This window comes from Phaenicophaeus curvirostris, chromosome 3, assembly GCF_032191515.1.
Source record: "Phaenicophaeus curvirostris isolate KB17595 chromosome 3, BPBGC_Pcur_1.0, whole genome shotgun sequence".
Taxonomy (NCBI): domain Eukaryota; kingdom Metazoa; phylum Chordata; class Aves; order Cuculiformes; family Cuculidae; genus Phaenicophaeus; species Phaenicophaeus curvirostris.
Window position 1 is genome coordinate 50,218,311 of NC_091394.1, and position 21,301 is coordinate 50,239,611.

At 39.7% G+C, this 21,301-nt stretch overlaps 1 protein-coding gene across 6 annotated transcripts in view; it reads right to left on the minus strand.

The window, feature by feature from the left end:
- TMEM241 (transmembrane protein 241) overlaps positions 1-21,301 on the minus strand; it is a 63,868-nt gene that overhangs the window by 30,080 nt on the left and 12,487 nt on the right. For 4 of the 6 annotated variants that reach the window (XM_069853971.1, XM_069853966.1, XM_069853969.1 and 1 more), the window contains exons 6-13: positions 19,992-20,017; positions 18,521-18,572; positions 17,303-17,351; positions 14,732-14,777; positions 13,691-13,726; positions 6,556-6,590; positions 5,205-5,274; positions 2,339-2,432 (exon numbers count right to left, since the gene is read on the minus strand). In XM_069853971.1, coding sequence (XP_069710072.1) covers positions 2,339-2,432; positions 5,205-5,274; positions 6,556-6,590; positions 13,691-13,726; positions 14,732-14,777; positions 17,303-17,351; positions 18,521-18,572; positions 19,992-20,017 — 408 coding nt within the window. The remainder of the gene's footprint in view (positions 1-2,338; positions 2,433-5,204; positions 5,275-6,555; positions 6,591-13,690; positions 13,727-14,731; positions 14,778-17,302; positions 17,352-18,520; positions 18,573-19,991; positions 20,018-21,301) is intronic. The other 2 variants (XM_069853968.1, XM_069853970.1) reach the window with 1 other exon arrangement.

Consider the following 21,301-nt stretch of genomic DNA (forward strand, 5'->3'; position numbering starts at 1 on the left):
TTGCTATAAAGGCACGTAATTTCATTGACAACAGTGGCTAGAACAAATTTGTCTAATTTATGTCTAGAGTTGGCCAAACCCCCACAAATCTAGAAACTCTTGAACTCTGGGAAATCTTTGATCCAGTCCAGACTTTGTGGCTCTGATCCATTTCAGTGGGGAAGGAACCAAATCTGCTTAAAATATATTTCACAACACCTCTTTGCCTGCATTTTTTTTCAGATATGTCATAAACACTACATGTAGAAACATCTCTCCTTATTCGTAATACCTATTAGCAGAGCTGACCACTCCCATCTCCAACCCAGAATATTCACAAAGACAAAAAAGAGAAGTTTCAAGAGCAATCTATAGATCAGTCCAGTTGCTACCAAGAGGCAAGAAGAAAGCTAAAGGTACTACAATCTGCACAGTCAGAATGTTTGGAAGAAATTCAAACTGGTGAGAAACTCCATGGACTTGTACGGTGTGGAACAGCTTGCAAGGCACAAAATGAGCCATGTCACTCCCTTCTTGTTATCCCCAGAAAAAACAAAGACTCGTTTGACTACCGTTACTAAACAAGCGTATTATGCAAACCTACTTTTTTTTTTTTCAGTAAAGTAACAGCTTCATTCATTGTAGTAGGAAAGCTGTAAACACAAACCATACAGAAAGGTTACAGTTTTCTGGTGACCTAGCTGAAAGTGATGAAACTAAGGGAAGTCTAATCAGGGAAAAGGAATCTGACAAGGTCTTCTGACTGCATTTACCACTGATAATTTAGCAAATGAGCTGTTCATAACTTAAGTACAGCCAGACCTTAGATCCACAGACCACAGGATGATCCCAGCAGGAATGGAACTCGAAAGATCAGACCGGCTTGCTCAGGACTTTCTACTGTTGAATCTTGAAAACCCTCAAAGACTGAGACTGCACAGCCTCCCTGGCCAACCTGTGCCCTGCCTGACTTGCCCTCAGGATGGTTTTACATAATCCAAACCTCTGTTGTTTCAATTACACTTATTATCTTTCACACACTTCCTCCACCATGCACCACTGTGAGAGCCTGCATCCATCTTGATAATTTCTCCATGGCTACTAGGCAGCTGCTGTTTGCTAGGTGTTCCCAAAGCTGTCTGTCTTCCAGGCTGAACATGCCTCGTCCAGCAGCTGCTCCTCACAACACAAGTGCTCCAGCCCCCTGACTTTCCTGGTAGCCCTCTGCCAAATTCCTTCTAGTTTATCAATGCCTTCCTTGTACTGAGGAGCCTAAAACAAGTAACCCTATTCCAGATGCAGTCTAACAAGTGCTGAGTAGAGGGGCATGATTGCTTCTGTGAATCTACTGCTTGTGCTACTGTTAGTACAACCCAAGATACTTTTGGCTTTCTTAGCTGCCAGGGCACACTACTGGCTCATGTTCAGCTTGCTCTCTACCAAAATCCCCAAGTCCTTTTCTGCAGAGCTGCTTACCAGTCATCCAGTTCCCAGCCTGTATTATTGCCAGGGGCTCTTGCTCCCCATGTGCAGGGCTTCACATCTTTCCTTGCTGAATTTTGTAAGACTCTTATGGACCCATTCCTTCAGCCTGTCCAGGTCCCTCTGGAAGGCAACCCTGTCGTTCAGCATTATTGACTGGTCCTCCCAGTCTGGTGTCCTTTGCAAAACTAAGTGCACTGTATAACCTCTAATTCTTCAATAAAGATGTTAAGCCAGCTGGGTCCCAGATCAGACCTCTGTGCTTCTTCAGTTGTCACAAGCCTCCAGTTAAGAGTAGGAATCATTAACATCTGCCTTCTGAGCCTTATCAACCAACCATTTTTTTACCAATCTTTGTTTGCCCATCCAGACTCTAACATTCTAATTTGGCTATAGAATATTGTGGCGGATACAGTCAAAAGCCTTGTTAATGTCAAGACACATGACATCCACTGATCTCCTCTGCAACAATACCATTGGGAACTCTGGTACTGAACTTCAGGGAACTACTTTTAACTCTTGGCTCTGTGAAGACACATTGGAAACAATGGCTGGTCTACACACTCTCAGAATGAGTATTCTCCAAAACACCTTTGGAAAGTGTAGATTTGTATTGCTGGAATTCAGTAGGCCAAACCCTTAGCTGCAATAATCAGCTCAGCTCCATTAAAGTCAGTCTATATACAGCATTTCACCTCAGCTAACCATCCTGGCTTATTATACATCCGATATTTTTCGACTCAACTCTGTATGTATGTTGCACAGACAGGCTCTAGGAGTGTCAATAGTGGAACAGCAAGGGAAACCAGAGAGGTACAGGAATTCTTCCTGGGAGAAGCACAGATCCACTGTGTTCCTGTGATAGTCTTTCTCTTACCTTTGCAAGGAAACTCCACGCCGCATATTGCCCTGAGGTTGTGCTGCTTTTTAGCTTCACTGTGTGCAACATCAGAAAGAATCCCAGAAGTCCACTGCAAGGGATGGGGAAAACTTGTTAATAAAGTCTCTTAATTTCAACTAAGCAACCTCTTACAGGCATTTTCGTTTTCCTAATGCAGAACAGTTACCCTTCAAGCAGTGTTAATCCCATTTGGAGAAAGCAAGCTGGTGAGCAAAGAGCTTACATTACTTCTAGTACATCCTGGGTTTGGTTCAGTGACTACAGTCTGAGTAAAGTAAGTCTGACGCTCTTATGGCTGGTCTCTAATGCACTTGCATAATCAGAAAAGTAGAGATTATTGGAAGCATAAGGTGAAATGTTAACTTCAGGCACTGAAACAGCTCTGAATAAAGGCAATGCTAATTTCAACAGAAGCCACACATGTTTGGCAACTAACTCCCTCCAGCCTCCACAGAGGCTTGAACTTAAAAAAAATAACCACTGGAAAGTTCCTGGCTGAAGCCTTCAAGCTGTTTAAACTTCATGAAACCTAAATTCCAATTAGTAAGTCAAACAGATCTCTACCGTATAACATAGACAGATGACTTAGTAGTGCTGGGAACAGAATACTCCAAAGCTTTCTACTGACGATTCAGTGAATTTCGATTCTCATGTCATGTAGGACAGTAGTCCCCATTGCTCCTGTAGCCAAGACTACTTTTAAGGCAACTCTATTCCGTGCCTCACTGGACCTCACAGAGGTTATAAGCTCTGGCTCCGAATTTTGTTTCTCTAGTGACGTACTTAAAATGCACCAGTTGTGAACCAGTGAAACAGTATAAACCAGCAAGCCAGGAATAGAAAAGGACTTTAAAATACATTAGGCATAAATCACTGTGTGGCTGGTTGAGAGGTATGAGATTACAAAGTACTGGGGGACACTGCATGGGAAAGGAGATAGGAGCAACAGAGCGCACAAGCGGTGAGTGAAAAAGCGCCTTAGTATTTGAAGAAGGTACGCTGTTCTGGATACTCATGTAATGCAGTTGGTGCCCCCTCTGCAATAGCAGGAAGGGTGGAAGATGGTGGCTCTCCAGGTAAGATCTTCCACACTGGGCTCCAGCACCTCAGCCAAGTACTGTTTTCTGCTCAGCACATGTGACAAAGTTGCATCTCAGCCACAAGTTAGTAGAGGTGGTTTTGAGAGACCAAACAGAAGGTTAAGATAGCGGCCCTGGAGTAGGAAGCACTAGGGTTTCTCACACTGAGCCATAACAAGAGATCCCAAAGGACTATCCATTGCGCCTGGAGACAAGGAGCATCTGTTCTGATGATAAAGGACAGCCCCAAACTCAGCTCCCTACTGCAGAGGAGGAAGTGCTGAACAGTAGAGCATTCCACTTGGAGAAATCAAAGTTCAGTGAAGCAGCATTGCCCAAATATTTGAAAGTCCAGCAGCTTAAGCAGTGGCTTAAGTTTGTTCCACATCTTCAGCCCTGCTGAGAAGGGCTTTTAGTCAGAGTGATTTGGAGCTGTTTAGTATAATTCAGAGATAAAAAGTGAAACAGCTAATTGTAATACCTGAAATATTGATGTCGCAATTAACACTGATTTATTTCATTAATTAAATAGAGCACTTTTCATCTTACTACTAATGCTTCAGACACTCTGCACAGGTAGCAGTTAAAGTTAACTCCATCAGTTAACTTTATTTTACATTGTATAGGTTTTCCTCCAAATCCTTTATGTCTACAGAGACACTAGATTACAAGATGTAGGACAGCAACTGAGATACTTGTTTCTCTCCATTACTGTTCCTTTCCACTTGCTGTAGTGTACACTGCTATCTATTGTCCATGTACTGAAGCTGGAACAATGGAAACAGAAGTTGTAGCCTTCAACAGTGGTAAAATCCTAAGGAAGTCAAAGAGAAGAATATCTGAGCTAGACAAATATCTACTAGTGCTTGAAGTTAGACCTTGCCTTCAAGAAGAAATAGATTTCATCCACCTACTGTGGAACAACTTATTCATTAAAACCTAATTGCAAGTAAATTGTAGTGTGGATAGTCTACCCTTGAAAAAAAACACTTTTGTACCAAAACCCTATGCATATAGGGAAATAATTTAACAATAATTTTTAATATCCCCTTTTAATGGAAAATCTGGATACAATTAAGAAAATTCCTAACAATCAGGAAATATTTTTGCCATCAGTTAGCATGAAAATATTTTTTCCTCTCTAAAAAGAATATACTTCCATTTGGCAAAAGACTGGAAGGGAAAAACAGGGATACTTTATTTTTGAGATAAATAAAACTTATAGAAAAAATACTTACACAGTCCTGTGAGAATTACATTACTGAGCAGTGAACTTTTGCTACCCAAAATAAAGGAATGCTTGTTAAAGCTTTTCCCTTTTACCCAAAAAAAGCGTTTTGCCAAATAACAAGATGTACAGGCAAATAAATCCACGTACAGCCACATACTGCTGAAGACTAATGCTTTGTAATCACTGCAAACAGCAAGTTTTACAAGGGCTAATCCAACTTGATAAGCATTTGAGAGATGCTATTTATAAAGCTTTGCTACATTAGGTAAAAATTATTTTACTGGTGACTGGGAACTCTCCTGATCAGAACGCAATAACTCAAACACATATACTTACAGCACATTTGAATCTCAGACTTTCAAATGCATATCCACAGATACACATAGATACGCGTTTTACTGATTTAAGCCAGCAGAAACTAGTATAACTAAGGTTTTGTATACTCCAAAGTTTTTAAATGAGAGTTAAGGTTGGAAGTCAAAGGGACCTCTTATTTTGAAAACATTCATGCGTCCTATTATAGAGGGGTTACCTGGCACAGCAGCTGCTATGGAATCTGTAGAAGTACAGGAATGGAAAGTCCAAGGCACTGAAGAGATCACCTGAGGGACAAAGCAATATACTCAGTGGAACACAGGGGGAAAAAAATTACCCGCTATTACAAGCAGGGGAACAGCAATTACATGAACATTACTAGTTTAACATTCCTTTGAGCCTTTACAGCTGGCTGACTTTTCACTTATGATGCTTTCCACATTTCTAGTGTGTTTAATGATTTCTCTCTGACCTTGTTTCTAGCCAGTTCCTGCCTTCGGCTGAAAAGGGGGAAAGGGATACCTAAGAGTATTCTTCACTGGTGTACAGAAGATCCTGCCTAAGAAACAGTTGCCAGTGAATAGACATGCATCACACCCACTTCTTTTATTACAGAGCTGGTGATAGTTCCTACTGAAGCAACAGGAAACACAGACATATGTTGGCTGCTTCCCCCTCTGACATTTGAACTCTGTCACACAGAGCAAGTTGGGAGGTTTAAAAAAGTTCTCCTATATCCAAGCAGAGCTCTCAAGTACTTGCATTTCCAGGAACTTGGGCTCTGGTTGTTCTTGGTAGCCACAATTCCCAGGAGATCTCTGGCCTTCAGGCTATGCAGACTCAGAGGTAGCTTCACCTTTCTCTTTTTGAAATGCAGAACTATTTTGCTTAACGTGTCTGTCTATCCTGATGGAGGGAATGCTATATACACAATATGCACCACACAAAAGGGAGAATATATGTTTATTTAAATTCTTCTTCCTTTGTTTTTCTGACTAAGCAAATGTCTAGTGAAAGCAACTAATTATCACCTTTATTGTTCTAACTATTAAAATACCAGTATGATAGGAATATTAGCCACCATCAAATATTCAGCTTCTCCATTTTTAGCATCTGATCCTTTGCTACTTCAAATCCTGCCATGGGCTCAAGCAATAGGATACATCTTATGAAAGCAAAAAAAAAATGAAATCTCTGCACAGCACTGAGGGCAATGCAGTGAAGGAAATTCAGTTCTACATGGACTGCCAGTACATTGCTCTGAAGAGGACATATTCACCTAGAGGATTCTTTGTTCTTTACCATGCACCACCTCAAATTCCGACCTGTGTTGTCTGTCCCATGCTGTTCCTTTGCAAAGGGCAGCTAAGAAAGGTATTAGTAAACATCATGCAAATTACACAGTGTTATATACTCTCCTCTTCTCTTCCTACAGGATATCATGTTATTGGTCATACTCCCATTGAATTCCAGGGCTAAAATCCTACAGGGTTTGACCTCTAAAAACATGCATGGAAAGGAAAGGCAATATGGAAACCTGAGAAAGGATCATAAGAAATCCACTTTACCTGCTGGATGGGATGCAGAGGCCAGCAGCACCACACTAAATAAAATTAAAAAAAAGATTAATTTTATACTACAGAATTTATGACGTCCTGAATATTATGAAGTGACCCCTCTGTGTTTGTTTTTTCATGATGAAACTTACTCCAGTTAAGTAGAATAACTGAGGTGTAAGTATCAATAAATCAAAAAAAAAAAAAAAACGTTGGTTGAGAAGGAACCTCTGGGGTCATCTAATACAACCTTTGAAGCAGGACTACCATCAATATTTGATCACATCCTCTGTGGTTCTGTCTCAAAAAGCCAGGTCTCAAAAATCTCCCACACTTCTCTGACTAACTTGTGCCAGGGCCACCCTACCCTCCTACTGAAGATGTTTTCACTGATCTCCCATCTTGAAATGACCAAAGCTGTAATTTATGGTTGTTCTTCCATGTTTGACCATCTGCCACTCCTTAGAAGATTGTGGCTCTGTGATCTTAGAAACTCCCTTTCAAGAAGGTGTAGCCAGTTGTTAGCTTGTACCTTGACATCCACTTTGCCAGGCTCAACAAGACCAGCTCATTCAAACTCTCCTCAGGCCGTGCGCTCTACATCTCAACAACATCAGTAGCCGTCTGCTAGATCTTCAGTTTCTCAGTATCTTTCTTGAACTGGAAGGCCCAAAAATGAATAGAACATTCCAGCTGCAGCCTCAGCAATGCTCATAACTTCTCTCAATCTGACAGCCACACTCCTTGTAATGTACCCTAACACACAGTTTGTCTTAATTTGCCATGAGTGTGCATTATTGCCTCCTATGGATCTCAGCATTCAATGTTATCCCCAAGTCCTTTTCAACAGTCCTTTTCAACAGTCCTACTATTCAGCTGGTGACACCACTGAGGCAGAATCTACAGAGAACTCTACTTGTGTCTAGACTTGTGTGCCTCTGTCCAAGGATTAATTTCAGCTGTGCACATGCTAAAGTCTGCTTTACAGGAACGTGTATATATTGCATTGAAGAGTTAAAGATAGAGTCTTATGCATGCAACTGTGCATGCACTGCATATTCCTGCCAAAAATGTCAGTTAGGCAAAGCTGCAATTAAACAAGTTTAAACCATCTGCATGAAAATAAAACCAAGTACCAGCCCAAATGACACACACTTTTCAGAAAGATATAAGTGAACAAGGAAATTTGCTGTGACCAATTCTTTACCTGGAGCATCACTTAAGATTTCTGAGGTCCTACAAAGACTTCATCCCCTGAGTTTGTGGTATAGGTAATATCGAGCCTTTTTCAGTACTATTGGTTCTTCCAGTACATGTCTGGGGATTTTTTCAATTTTTTTTTTTTTTTTAATTCCACATTGTTTCCAAGGTTAAAATGCTGCAGAAACATATTCTGGGGCATTGTATGATGGGAGAAGCATGCATGTCTCCAAAGCAGAGCTACAGCTTCCTCCAGTTACCAACAACATATGCCTGTGACAAACACAGAGGACAAGCGGGAGAAGGAGAAAAGAGCATCTAGAGTGGTTGCTTCTTGAGAAGCAGCAAGCATTGCACTTATAAAGGTAAAAAGACATTCATTAATGTTATGAATAGTAAAGCTAAGCAATTTCAGCTGGCTCATTTCCAATGATTCTTACAGTTTGCTAGGCCCAGTAATGGCAGTGACACGCCAACCCAGCCAGTGGAGGAATGAAAGCCTGCACAATGAAAATGTAAGACAGAGAAAGCTGGAAATGGTTCCCTACACAAGGTTTTGGCTAGAAAACTGAAGTCGCTGTAAAGGAGCTCCCTCCAGTACCACCACCATCAGTGTGGTGCTTATACCAGGCCAGCTCCCTTTTCCAGTGTGAACACAGGGACAATTTCCAAACCTGCTCACTCTTGGCTGGTCCCAGTTTCCTACATGACCACACTACTGCACTTGGTGGCCAGCCCTCAGCATGATTTGGTGAATCTGTGTCGCTTGCAGAGATGCCAGAAGCAAAGGAACTGCAAAGACCATGGAAATCCCATGGCCAAGGAAGTGGGAGCAGGAGGAAAGCTTGTCACTGAAGTCAGTCATGGAAGACAATGGGCTGAAGGAGGAAATGGCTAATGAGTGATAGGCAGGCAGGTATTTTAGGTCCAATGCTTTAGACAATGTCTTTGAAAGGCTGGTACAGTATGTCCACATTGTCAATATTTATACATGTTTTTAAAAGACATGGTTCTCACAAAGACAAACAAGGTACAGTAGACCACTTAGAGTAGCCAACTCTCCCCTGTCCCCCTCCCTCCCAAGACATCCATGCACTCCCCGCATGGGATGCCAAGAGGAATTCACAATAAACAGGCTCAATTCCCTCCGTTTCCTGGTAGAGAGAAACGGAAGCAAAGGTCTATTGCTTTTGACTGAATAACAGAAAACAGGAGACTGGCAGGGCAAGTGAAACTGAATCAACAGTGATGAGAACTATGACTAAGCCATGTTTCTCCACTTTTGCTTTTTGCGTTATTAATTTTTAAACAAAAAAACAGTGAGATTGGGAAACGCTCAGAAAGAAACTTCCTTCTGCAACCAAGAGGAATTGATAACCAAACCAGACATCCCAGGCCTCAATCCAAAGAAAACATAGAAGGAAAATAAAACCTTCTTTGTGAAGTGCAGGGCAGGTTAAGGCAAATGGGTTAGATGGCATTAAAGCTGTACTGTAACTCTTCTCTAAACAGACAATCAGTAGAAAAGACGCCATAATTTTGTTAAACCAGATTAGAGATTCAGAGGTTTCCAGCATGACAGCCCAGACATCAGGTTGCAGCAAAACCAAACTCCCTGTGCCAGATTTCCCAGCTCCTCTCTTTTCCCCCTGCACTCAGTATCAAGGGCTGGGTCACTCATGGTTTTCTTTCTGTCTAAAAACGGGTTTTGCCAACAAGAACAGCAATTTATGCCTGCAAAGCTGCCCTTTCCGAAAGTTCCAGAAAATCTACTGTAGCTTTTTAATTCACAAAAGTGACAGATTAGCAGCTCTTCCAGAAGCCATATGTAGATTAGCTGCATAAAGCACAGCCTTTACTTCACACCTTTGTCAGTGCCATTTATTCCCCTCTTCAAACTCTCCCACTCTAAGTCTTTGTTTTCTCCTACTGACTGTTAGGCTATCTGGCATGCCTTGTGAACAAATATCAGACAGCAACAGGTATTGGGATGCAATGGAACTTTCTTCCAGGTTCTCCACAAGAAGTAACATATCTCTCTCTGCCTCAGCATAGCAGAAAGCCCAAGACAAGCTGCAACCCATTTCTAAGACACATTATGTACCCCTCAACATGCCTGGTAAACATTACTACCAAGCATTACCTCTTGCCAGCTACCTAGGTGGGGAAAAAAGCTGGCTCCTTCCTCAACAAAAAGTGAGGACCTTGAAAGGAATAAAAGAAAACACAAGATTACTGGAAAAACCACTAGGAAGTGGAACACTAACGCAGAAATCAGAATGCAAGGAAACACAATACTGCAGTAAAAAAAAAAGACGATGGGAACAAAACTGGAGGATTAGAGGGCAGTTCCTGGAAGTACATTCCTTCCCTTCCTCGTCCCACAGATTTAAACTTAAGGGAGATGGATGAACAGGATGGGGTTGAACACTGAGAAGCAACATCACCCCTCCTTTCTCTGCATAGCATGGCTCTGCTTTCCCTCCTACACTTGGTCCTAGTCTGGCTCCTTTTTTAAAGGATAATTATGCTGTAAGTGATGAAGTGAGAATAACATCACAGATTCAACATCAGCAAATTTCTTTAGATATGTTTGATTCTGGAAAGTTCCCATTCATGTACATTTGCTTAAGATGCTCTCCCCTTCCAAATTGTTCCAGATTTTAAAATAAGAAACAGTGCATGGCATGTAGGGACAACATATGCTAGGAAACTTTGCAAGCTTCAGTTGCATCCCTGGAAATGCAAAGCCAATACAGTTAATTTTTCCTTAGATTAAATATATATATATTTAAATTATAACAGATTGGTACATTCTAACATCCAATATCTTAGGCCAGAACTTTCATGCACTCAATCCAGGCAGCCTCTAGACTCAGAGTACAACTTGCTTTCATATCAAACAGAAAGGCATCTATTGTAACAAACATGTATTTTCCTATATATTAGGAAAGAATTATTTACCAAAAGGGTTAGCAAGGGCTGGAACAGGCTGCCCAGGAAAGTGGTTGAGTCACCATCCCTGGAGGTATTTATAAGACGTGTAGATGTGGTGCTTAGGGACAGAGTTCTGTGGTGGATAAGCAGTGTTACGCTTACTGCTGGACTCAGTGACCTTAAAGGTCTTTTCCAACTTAAATGATTCTAAACACTATCTGGCTGTGCCCATGCAGCTGCTTTTTCTTCCCTGCACAACCACATGTCAACTATCTGATCCATGTTCGAAACCAGGAGCTATAAAGGCCTATTGATACTAGCTCTATGAGGAGAAAGTTGCACAGATACCACACTGGCAAGTTCCTTCATAAATCACAGAGCCATAGACAAGATCACCAGTACACATTAGACTATGCTGTTCTGCAAGTGGAACTGGGATCCCGTCATGACCAAAACAGGCCTTGAGAAGCCCTGAGCAGAGAAAGCAGCATATGCCTTAACACCTGCTAAATCACAAAACTTAGTTTTGGGTACCCTCTGACAGAGATAAGCACACATTTACAGTCATTCTGACCCAGGACTACCTGTGAGGAGTTAGTGCTCGTTCAGAGAGCATTCAGAGTAAAATGCCCTCTATTCAGTCTGTGTCATAAACACTTTTGACTGTTTTCTACAGAAATAGTGCAATAAAGCTGTGTGTACATAGACACACATAGTTCTACATCGCTCCCAAACACGTTAACCACCTTCATCCAAATTTGGGAAGCAGCAGTTATCTCCAAGGTAACTACATGCACAAAGGTCTCACCAAGAGACAAACCCTGCCAGTGCCTTCAGCAGCAGGAAGATTTTATCCCCATTAAACACTGGAGGACCTTTGTGGCAGTGGCAAGGTCACAAACAACGAGAGAGAGCTTCTACCAAACTCCACACCCTTTCAAAAATCACCCACTATTATAACACAACAAAACTCTAGAAGAAATCAGTTGTCAGTTATCCCACTGCCCATGGTACTGTTTGCTTTCCCTAGACAAGATGAGGTCAAAATGCTATGTACCGCGAGCTTCTGTAACACGCAGAAATATATGTATATAGATACATAGACATATATCCAGAGACCCAAGCAAAACAAATAAGGATCTTCTACCTCCTCTAAGCCACTTATTTTCTAGCAATTGCTTTGCACTATCATCTTGGAAGCTACACTGACCTTTAAACCCCTTAATGGGGGTTTGCAAGCTTTGATAACACATTTTTGCTTTTAAGCTGATGCTGAAAAGAGCCATCTTCCAATTTGCACAATTCTACTGTTGTTTGTTTGTTTTTAGAAAGAACAGTATTGAAATGCATACCACTGCACCTCAGAGTTCCTTAGCAAGAAGTTTCTCCCTTTCAAAAGCCTCCAAATCAATAATCATAGTTTCCATGTAATGTGGAACTCCTGCTCTCTGCTGGACACAACTTCACAGACTTCAAAGGGTATCACCAACTAACACAGCAGGAAACCAGCCCTGATTTTTTAATCAAAGCTGCAAAATTAAGACCTTCTGTCAAAACCTGAATCCAAAGGCTCAGGTCCTAATGCAGTTTTCAACTAAAATGGCAACAGAGAACCATAGTTAGGCAGGTGGCAAATGAAAAATCCATTGATTTTACTGCTTGTTTCATGATTCTTCTTCAATGCAGACAAATAGCTACAGCTCATTCAGGACTTCGTGGGTTATTTCTGCACATTGCAGCGTATTTGCAAGTTACGTAATTAATTCTTCAAAACACTTGCAATTCACACAATTACCTGCTTTGAGCAAAGTTGATATGCTTTGCACTTCATAGCAGATGGAAAACAACTGACTTAAACAAGGGCCTACTTCAAGCAAACTGATATTCAGATACTGTCAATGCATAAGACCCTGCTGAATAGACACTAGAGTCATACAAATGCAAAATCAAAGGCCTGCATTACTTATTTAAATAAATTATATAAATAAGAGATTTGATTGAACAATTACAGAAATAAATACACAGTGTTATGATGTTGTTGATGCTTAAAAGATAAACGGGAATTGCAGTGTACTAACTGTCCTACACTGGTGTCCCTGCTGTGTTCCTATCAAGGATCTTTAATGTGCTCAGACAAGAGTACACATCTATCTCATCAAATGGACAAGCACAACTTCATTTTTGTTACGCTTATTTCCAACTCCCACTCTCTCTTTCATTCCTTTTAAACACCCTTTCTTAGAACTTATTATCTGTACTCCATAGTGCTCCCATACAACTTCAGCTACCGTTCCAAGAAAAAAGGTCAACATGCACCAGATGTGATTATGGATAAAGGAGAATCTAGTAAAGTATCTATGTACCTTACTTCAAATAAAGCCTCACAAAAAATTAAGTGGAAGCTTTGTACACTGAATGTTCTGGCTTATATGGATCTTCGAAGAAAGGACTGATTTTTTTAATAAAAAAAATCGCTAGGGAGTCTGGTAAGTGACTAGAGCTCTTTCACTAACTACAATAACAAGCCACTTTTATATCTCCAAATCAGAAAAACAACTGAAAGTCTGAATTACTTAATCCCAGTAATGACACTCTGAACAATCAGTGTCTGCTCATGTTCTTTGCACATCGTGCTTTTGTAATTACTGTCTCCCCTTCTGGCAATTTTGTACAAGTCTTATTTTATGAAGTGAGGTATTGCCAGAGAGTTACTCTGTAATTATTATTTCTGGAAATGATACATCACTTGTGCACATGGTGATTAAAAAAAATCATAATAAACACCTCGTTACCTCCCCAGGTGTATACTGGCATGTCCACCTATAACCAGAGCCAAAAAAATTCATCCGCTAAGCCATCCAGCTTAGCACCGTTCTTTCAGTCAATGTCCTGCTAAACAAATACATTTAAGTAGTGGTAGTTACGAGTTTCTTAAACAATCCAGAGTTGAAAATGAAAACATAAAGCATATAAATCCAGCTATGGTGTATCAAAGGTTTATTCATTTTACCTGAATACATAGTTGATGTACTGTTGGTCCAGATCACTGAGAGAGGAGGAAAAGAAAAAAAATAAGGTTTTCTTTTGGTAATGCAGGTCATTTGGTATAAAAGATCAGTATATTAAGTAGTATGATAGCACTGTAATATTACATAATGTTTATATTATATAACATATGACACAATATTATAATTAATACTAACGTTATAATTATATACATTATAACCATGATCTATTAATAATACAATATTATCAATATATTATTATCAATATATTATTCAACATATTAATTTACACATTTGCACATTATTTCTGTTCTTCCTTTGTCAGCAGGAGTCTTATTTAAAGTGAAGATAAAGTCAGACTAACTAAAATTTAGATCCTTTAAAGAGAGACAGAAAATGGTTTTGAAATTAATGAGCTCATCTATATTCCAGACACATGTGTATTACATCCTTATACATAATATGCAGTGGCAACATATCCGTCTCCTTCCATACAGACAACTACAGATCATAGAAACTGTGAACATGTAATGCCACCCACTTTCAGAACAACTATTGCCTGGCTGAAGTTCTAACACGCAACATGGGATTCGTGCAAGGTTTCAAGGTTAAGGTACTTGGCCATTCCAGTCCTGCGGCATGTCATCAGCTACTAAACACTTTTGAGACCGTGTCACAAAGGGAGGTACTGACAGATTCAAATCATCCAGCTTTCTAGACTAACACAAACTAATATTTCCTCTTAATGCCTGTGATAATATTTAGGGTTGTGTTTTTTCCAGGACTTGGTCATCATCCTTTGATAACACACTGTTTAAAACAGTTGCAGTGTCCAAGTTTGCAGTGACTATAAACAGTCACACGCTGTTGTTATCAACAGCAAATAAGGCTCCTCTTACAAGAGACATCATTAATGATTAACCAAGCGGCACAGCTTACACTGGTAACACAGAGATCCTTACAGTTTACCTGACTGCTACACATGTGTCTCTAACCCTCTTCAACAGCAATCTCTTTCTTTTTAAAAGAATATGAAAACACATTACCTTAAAGAGCTAGGTTTCCATAACTTGTGAAATACTTTGTAAGCCCCTGTAATTGAAATGACATGTGTAATTGCCATAACATGCAATCATTCTGACAAACAACGGCTTGTTAGGCCACGGTACTGGCAGATGTGGAACTCCTCTGAATTACAGTGTAGTAGCATGGTACAAAGGATGCCTAAACCATGAGTAAAATGAACCTATCACTTCAAATTAATGGTTTTCAAGGTACTGTCGTGCTATGTGTTTCTGCTATTCCTTCTGAAGAAGGGACAACCCCTAGCTCAGGGCAACGACAAAGGAACACATGTGTATACATGCGTGCGTAAACACATACAGTAAAGTGTCGCAGAATGAGTTCTTCAGCCCACCCTGGGTTTTTTGGATAACTTTTATAACATCTTGATCTATGTAGACCCCTACAACCGTTGTCTATGACCAGTCTTTCCTGTTTACAGTTCTCTCGGCCCTAGGGCCTCCAAGCATTTACATTCTTGACCTACCCACCTCTCAGTCAGCTCCTGTTTTTACTCTGGGAAAACGTTCAAGCACTCAAGGAAGAAACAATACAGCTTCAGGCTCTATTTTTTCAGACCTTTTCTTTAAGGCTTTGGGTTTCTGGGTTTGTTTTTTTGTTGTTGTTTGTTTGTTTTATTCACAAAGAAAACCAGAACAAATCCAGTAGAACACTATGTAATAGATGTCCTCGAAACTACCTCCATTAGACAAGCAGAAGGAACACATGTCCTTTCTCTAATCCTGTCTTGATTAACTCTGCAACAAGTTAGTGTTTGGCCTTGTTTGTAGCATCTTTATTCTGTGTCATTTGATAGGAAATCTAATTAGACAAAAAATACCCAACAGTCATATCAACAACTTTCTCTCAAAACCAGCGGAAATAGAAAGAAACTAGATTTTCAACATAAACATTACACTGGCAATTCCTACATGTTTCAAACACATAGAAGAAGCCCTCTAAAGACTCTCTAAGCAGTTTTCCACCGCTGTGGCCTAGCACTGCTTCACAAATGAGACCTCTTTGCCTTGAGAAAGCAACATCACTCCTTACAGCAAGCATTTGGAGTGAAAAACCCTTAACTTTTTGTTTTATCTAAACGAGGAAATGTTTACCACATAACATTTCCTAAAGCAAAAAAAAAATTATACTATTTCTTATTTGTATGTTAACAGCATTTCAGAATGGGTTCTCTAGATCTCAGTAGACACAAATACATACAAACACATTACCTCTGCCTTGAAAATTTCACAGTAGTAACAGAAAAAATAAAGAAGGAATGATCCCTAATTTGCAGACAAGACTTAACGTATGAACGAGTCACTCACTAAGTCTATAGGATGATGGATGGTTACGAACCAGAGGACATTTGATGAGCACCCCAAGCACTGAGCAGCTTATGCTAAATGAAATAAAGGCACCTTAGCATAAGGCCTCACAGCTTTTGCACCGGAATTAAAGCTAACTGCACCGGAATTAAAGCTAACTTTGCAGAAGAAGCAGCTGCTGTAAATGACACGCTGTCTTCAAGGTTTCTCTTTGCAACAATAGAGAGTTGTTCTACCTTATGCTCCTCTCATTTCTCACGGGAAGCTTTCCTCGGTAGTCCTTGAGTTGTTACTTTGTAGTCTATCAATTTGTAGACTGAAATGCTCACATAGCTGTTTCTCATGGGAAAACATAATAATGTATTGTAACCAATGATTACTTGTTGCTAATGGGGAATTGTCAAATCAGCTTGTAAAACAATGGCTTGCTTCAGCAAGTAAGGTATAAAATGTGTTGTGAACTTCGATTAAATGGCTTCACTTGGATCATATTGATCACTGCGTGTTGTCCCATATTTTCTTCCGTCAATAGGACAGCTAAGAACCCAATAGAAGTCCCTTACTGCCCAGCCTAATGCTCCAAAAGACACAAATCTGCTAGTCAAAAATTACTATTCCTGTTTTTTCCAGATTTTGTGTCTGATTGTCTCTAGTTTTTCAGGGGAGAATTAGGATTTATCCAAACCAATGTTTAGTCTGAAGAAAACAAAAGAAAACCTGACAGGTTATGCAATTCAGTGTTACAATTTTTAAAAAACGCATATGATTGCATAAAAAACCCCAGCATTTCAACATCCCTCCTCTGGGAGAAGCATATTCCATAATATTTTAGAATATTTTTGTCAATTTTTAAATAAAATCAATGTGTGCAATACAGCTTCAACTACAAGTTATTGCATGGGGTTTTTTTTCAAGTTTCTTTTCCCCTCAGAAAGAAATGTGTCTTAGTAGGCAACCATCAAAATCTCTCAAGAAAAGCTTAGTACCGATTAAAATTGTATGTGCATTTTCTCATCTACTGGTAACTGACTGCACTATCTAGTTTATTCTGTTGTTCTTTCCAATGTGAAAGCTATAAAAGGAATGCACTTTCTTATATTTAATGAACTTTTTCATTCTAAGTATTTCTTACATCAAGAACCTCCAATACCAGTAATTTGATACTAAAGCCCATTTCTCCAACACATTTCCCCTTCCCAATACTTCTTCCAAAAGAAAATGACTTACCAACACAGATCAAGTGAATTAGAGCCCATATATAACCATTTGGATCAAACTGCAAGAAAGAACATCTACATAAATAAAAGCATATTCATACAAACACACATATTGGTATTTCCATGCAGTTAGCTTTGCGAAGTAAATACAGTGAGTAGGAGCTAGGTGACAATGACAGAGAAGACAACTAAAGAAGACTAGGAAGACTAAAGTTTTTCCTGTCCTACTTAGAGACTTTGCACATGTCAGTCACCCAGGCTCTCAGCTAGTCTTGGCAAGAAAAGCTCTATCTCTTTCATATACATACACCATTTTAAACGATCTGAGCACGTGGTTCCCAGTCTGTTTAGTCTTGCACTGGCAGTCAGGGAGGGGAAAAAGGATCAGAAGAACATTACTAAGGTTGTGTCTTGTCTCTTTCCCTCTCAGCCCCTGCTGCAATTCAGCAATTCTGTCCTCAACTAGGGCTCCAACTAACCACAGAGTATCCGAAAGAGTTCTTTAAACAGATGTCTGCCTTTAAGTAAGGTAGGGTCTCTTCACAATCAATGGGAAAAAATAACATTTTTGAGAGGAATTCACCTGGCATCTTTTAGATGTCTGCTTTCATGGGAGAGGATTTATATGCCAGAAGTTCCTATTCTGCACTTTGGACTATGAAGGGAGCTAGTGCAGGTGCAATACTTCTCATGGCTACATTTTATCCGATGAGTCCAGACAAGCTCCCAGATTCATCCCATCTAACTTCAGCTAATAACTAAAGTACCTAAAACAAGGAAGCAGCCTTCCAAAAGAGCTCCTAAAGAGAAAAGCATCTCCAAAGATTAGATCTTTGCTGGACTGAGCATTCTCTGGAGGTACTTCCTTTCTTTCTCCAGTAGCTACAGAAAGAATGTAGAGTGATTATCAAGTTAATTTAGGAACCTCCCGGAACTCTGTGCAATTAATTTAAACCTAAATGATTTACTCTAAGCCCTCTAAGAAAGAAGTTACACCTGGTTTCCCCAGCCACCACCTTCATGAAGAGCCGTATGTCAGCACCACTCAAAGGTTTTACCATGATGCAAACATTAAAACCAGCAAGACTACAGCACAGCAACAGGCAATGTTTACCGCTCCTCCACAGGAACTCCATCGTAGCTTACATGTAAAAGCTGCATCCCTCAAATGCTAGCAGGATGTCAAACATCAAGACTAACTAGAGCTGCTTTACAAAGCAGAGCTCACCTGAGTGTCACATAAAGGAAGGCACACTGCTGCTACCAGGAGGAACAGCACACTGTAGAGAAGAGGAAAAAAAACCAAACAAGACCAAAGACTCGTAACCTGGATTTGTACTTGCAGGCAAGTATAGGAAATTCTACTCAGTTTTATTTTGACATCTCATTTGTTTGATGTTTATTCCATATTTTAAAAGTAATTTCTGCCGCAAAAATTAAGTTTTATATCATGAATACTTCATAACTCGTACACTGCAAAGTCCTGTGAGAGGACAAGCAGCACAAAACACCTCAGCAATGATGAAAACAAGTTTTTTGGTAGGGAATATTATTCTTCACTTGCCATCTGGCTTCTCGAGGCTGCTTCAGAAAACCAAAATGAACCAATTTTTGGCTGTGCATAGATTCCAAAAAGTTCTTTCATTGAGGTTAACTGCCTATTACAACAATTCCAGCAGAGTCAAATCCATTAGAAGTTACAGTGCAACTCCAGAAGACAGAGCAAAGTGGGAGTGAGCGGTATTACACTAGAAATGGCTTAAGTACTGCGGAAGTCCCTCATCCACTGCCTTGGACTAAATAAATTCTTAACCGGTGGCTGAGTCAGTATTTCTGCAGGCTACACTGAATACAATATGGAATTTCTGCGGACTCTCACTATTAATAACAAACATTTGCTTTTGCAGTTTATTTTCCAGCTCTCAAGGGGCATAGGAAAAGACAGAATTAGGATGATAAACCTGGTACCTGTGGCAATAATCCAGTGGTGAAAACAAGGTCACAGTAAGTCAGACAGTGGAAACAACAGGAAGAAATTATGAAGATGGCGCCTCTAAGTACACTAAATAATAAGCCAACATTATCCATTGTTAAGTACAGCTAAAAGATTACACAACGTGAAGGACAGCAAATACGTGTTCTTCAAGGGGATGGGGGGAAGACTGAAACTACTGGCCAACTCCTGTTTGTCTCCTTCAATCTCCTTTTTGAAGCCTAAACAACGAGGGCCAACAAGTGTTGGTATGTTGTGTAGCTTAATATGAATGATTCCAGAAGAATTGGATATCACTCATACTTTCTTTCTTAAGAAAGGCATTTTTAGCTATTTTCTATCACATTATCTTTCTCTTACTGTTTAAGACTACCTACTGGAATTTCAAATCTCATTTCTATCTCCTTTCCAAAAAAAGTACTTACAAGCATTCTTTCGTTATTCAGGAAGACTGGTCTTCTGGATGTTTTCTTATTTTTACAAGGAGAAAAAAAAAAATCTATCTATTTAAGCATTTGTTAAAAAAAAAAAAGAGAGAATACATTTTAAAAATATTTAATTACTCCTATGTTGCAATTTAGGCTCACCACACACAGGAATGTGCCTTACATTCTTTATTGTTTTGGCATGCCATTATCTGAAGCAAATACAGAAGCTGGAGCCAAAACAAGTCTGAATCTGAATCTGAGCAGTTTTAAAAGCTTACCTGCAGACTTTCAGATGAGAGGTCTGCTGTAAGAAAGAATGATTGAAAAAGTTAAAATTTAAAACTAAAAACTGTGAAATAGTACTTTCTCCTTCCAAAACCAGCAAAGTAATCACAGCTGATCTTACTGCACCAAACGTTAAAAATCCAGCAAGCAACATACAACAGCCCATTATGTTTGAGCACTGCTTAGCACATCTAATTTGAAAAAAAGAACCAGGACTACAGATTAGCTTAATTCAACTTAATTTGTATTTTCAGATTACTTAGCAGCAGGTAAATTTAAAAACAGACATGAACTTTATACCTGGTCCTCAAACTTAACTTCAGCTATACCAAAACTACGCATTGTATGTATTCAAATATTGAATATTCTTAATTAATTAGGTACTATCTCAGCCAAATCGGTCGTGGTCTAAACTTATGAATTTCCCAATCCTTTGGTCCAAAATTATTCTCCAGAAGTTTCCCATCAAGGCTTGTGTTTGCATTATCCTTGCGTGCTTTTGTTTTCCGAGAGAAGAGACAGACATGAGCTAGAAGGAAAATATTAAACACTTTGACTGAGACTCTAATCAGAGGACAATGCCACGGGGACATGCTATGGTACACACTAGTATGTCCTTTAGGTATAATCTTAGTGACCTCTTCAGTTTGTTAGAAGTAGCAACATGGGCCATTTATCCATCTTCTATAGACACAACAGAAGTAATGAATGGACAATCACTTCCACAGCAAGCCAGGGCCACTGCAGAAATTTTATGATGAATCATTTTCCAGTGCTACCTCACAGAGCAGTCCTCCGGTCATTTAGAAAAGCATTTTATAGCCTGAAAAGAAGGATCTGCAATGCAGCTTGTGAGAAATAAACCCAGCTTTTACTAAAGGGTGCAGGAATTTTACTCTCTTGACTTTAACAGGTCTTGGGAAAGATCCTCCAGCATTCAAAACATCCAGAAATGCACTATTTTTGCTGCACTTCATGTGGAGGAGTGATCTATCTATAACCAATAAATGCATTATACAGGTTAGGTCTAAGGTCTCAGCCCTCCTCTCAGCTCAGACAATGAGATTCTTACATGGGACATGAGAGACAGAATATTAATTTTCAAAAAGAAAAAACAAGCAGGACCAAATCAGTCTTAAAAATGCAGACCAAACTGTCCACATGCATTTGCAGTGTTTCATCAACTAAAGGGAAAAAGAAAACATCAATGTAGGTATTTGTCAACAGCAAAGCTCTCTCTGGGTCTCATTAATGACTAGTTAGCACAGTGAATCTAGAAAAGCACACAGCACTAGTGCCTGTA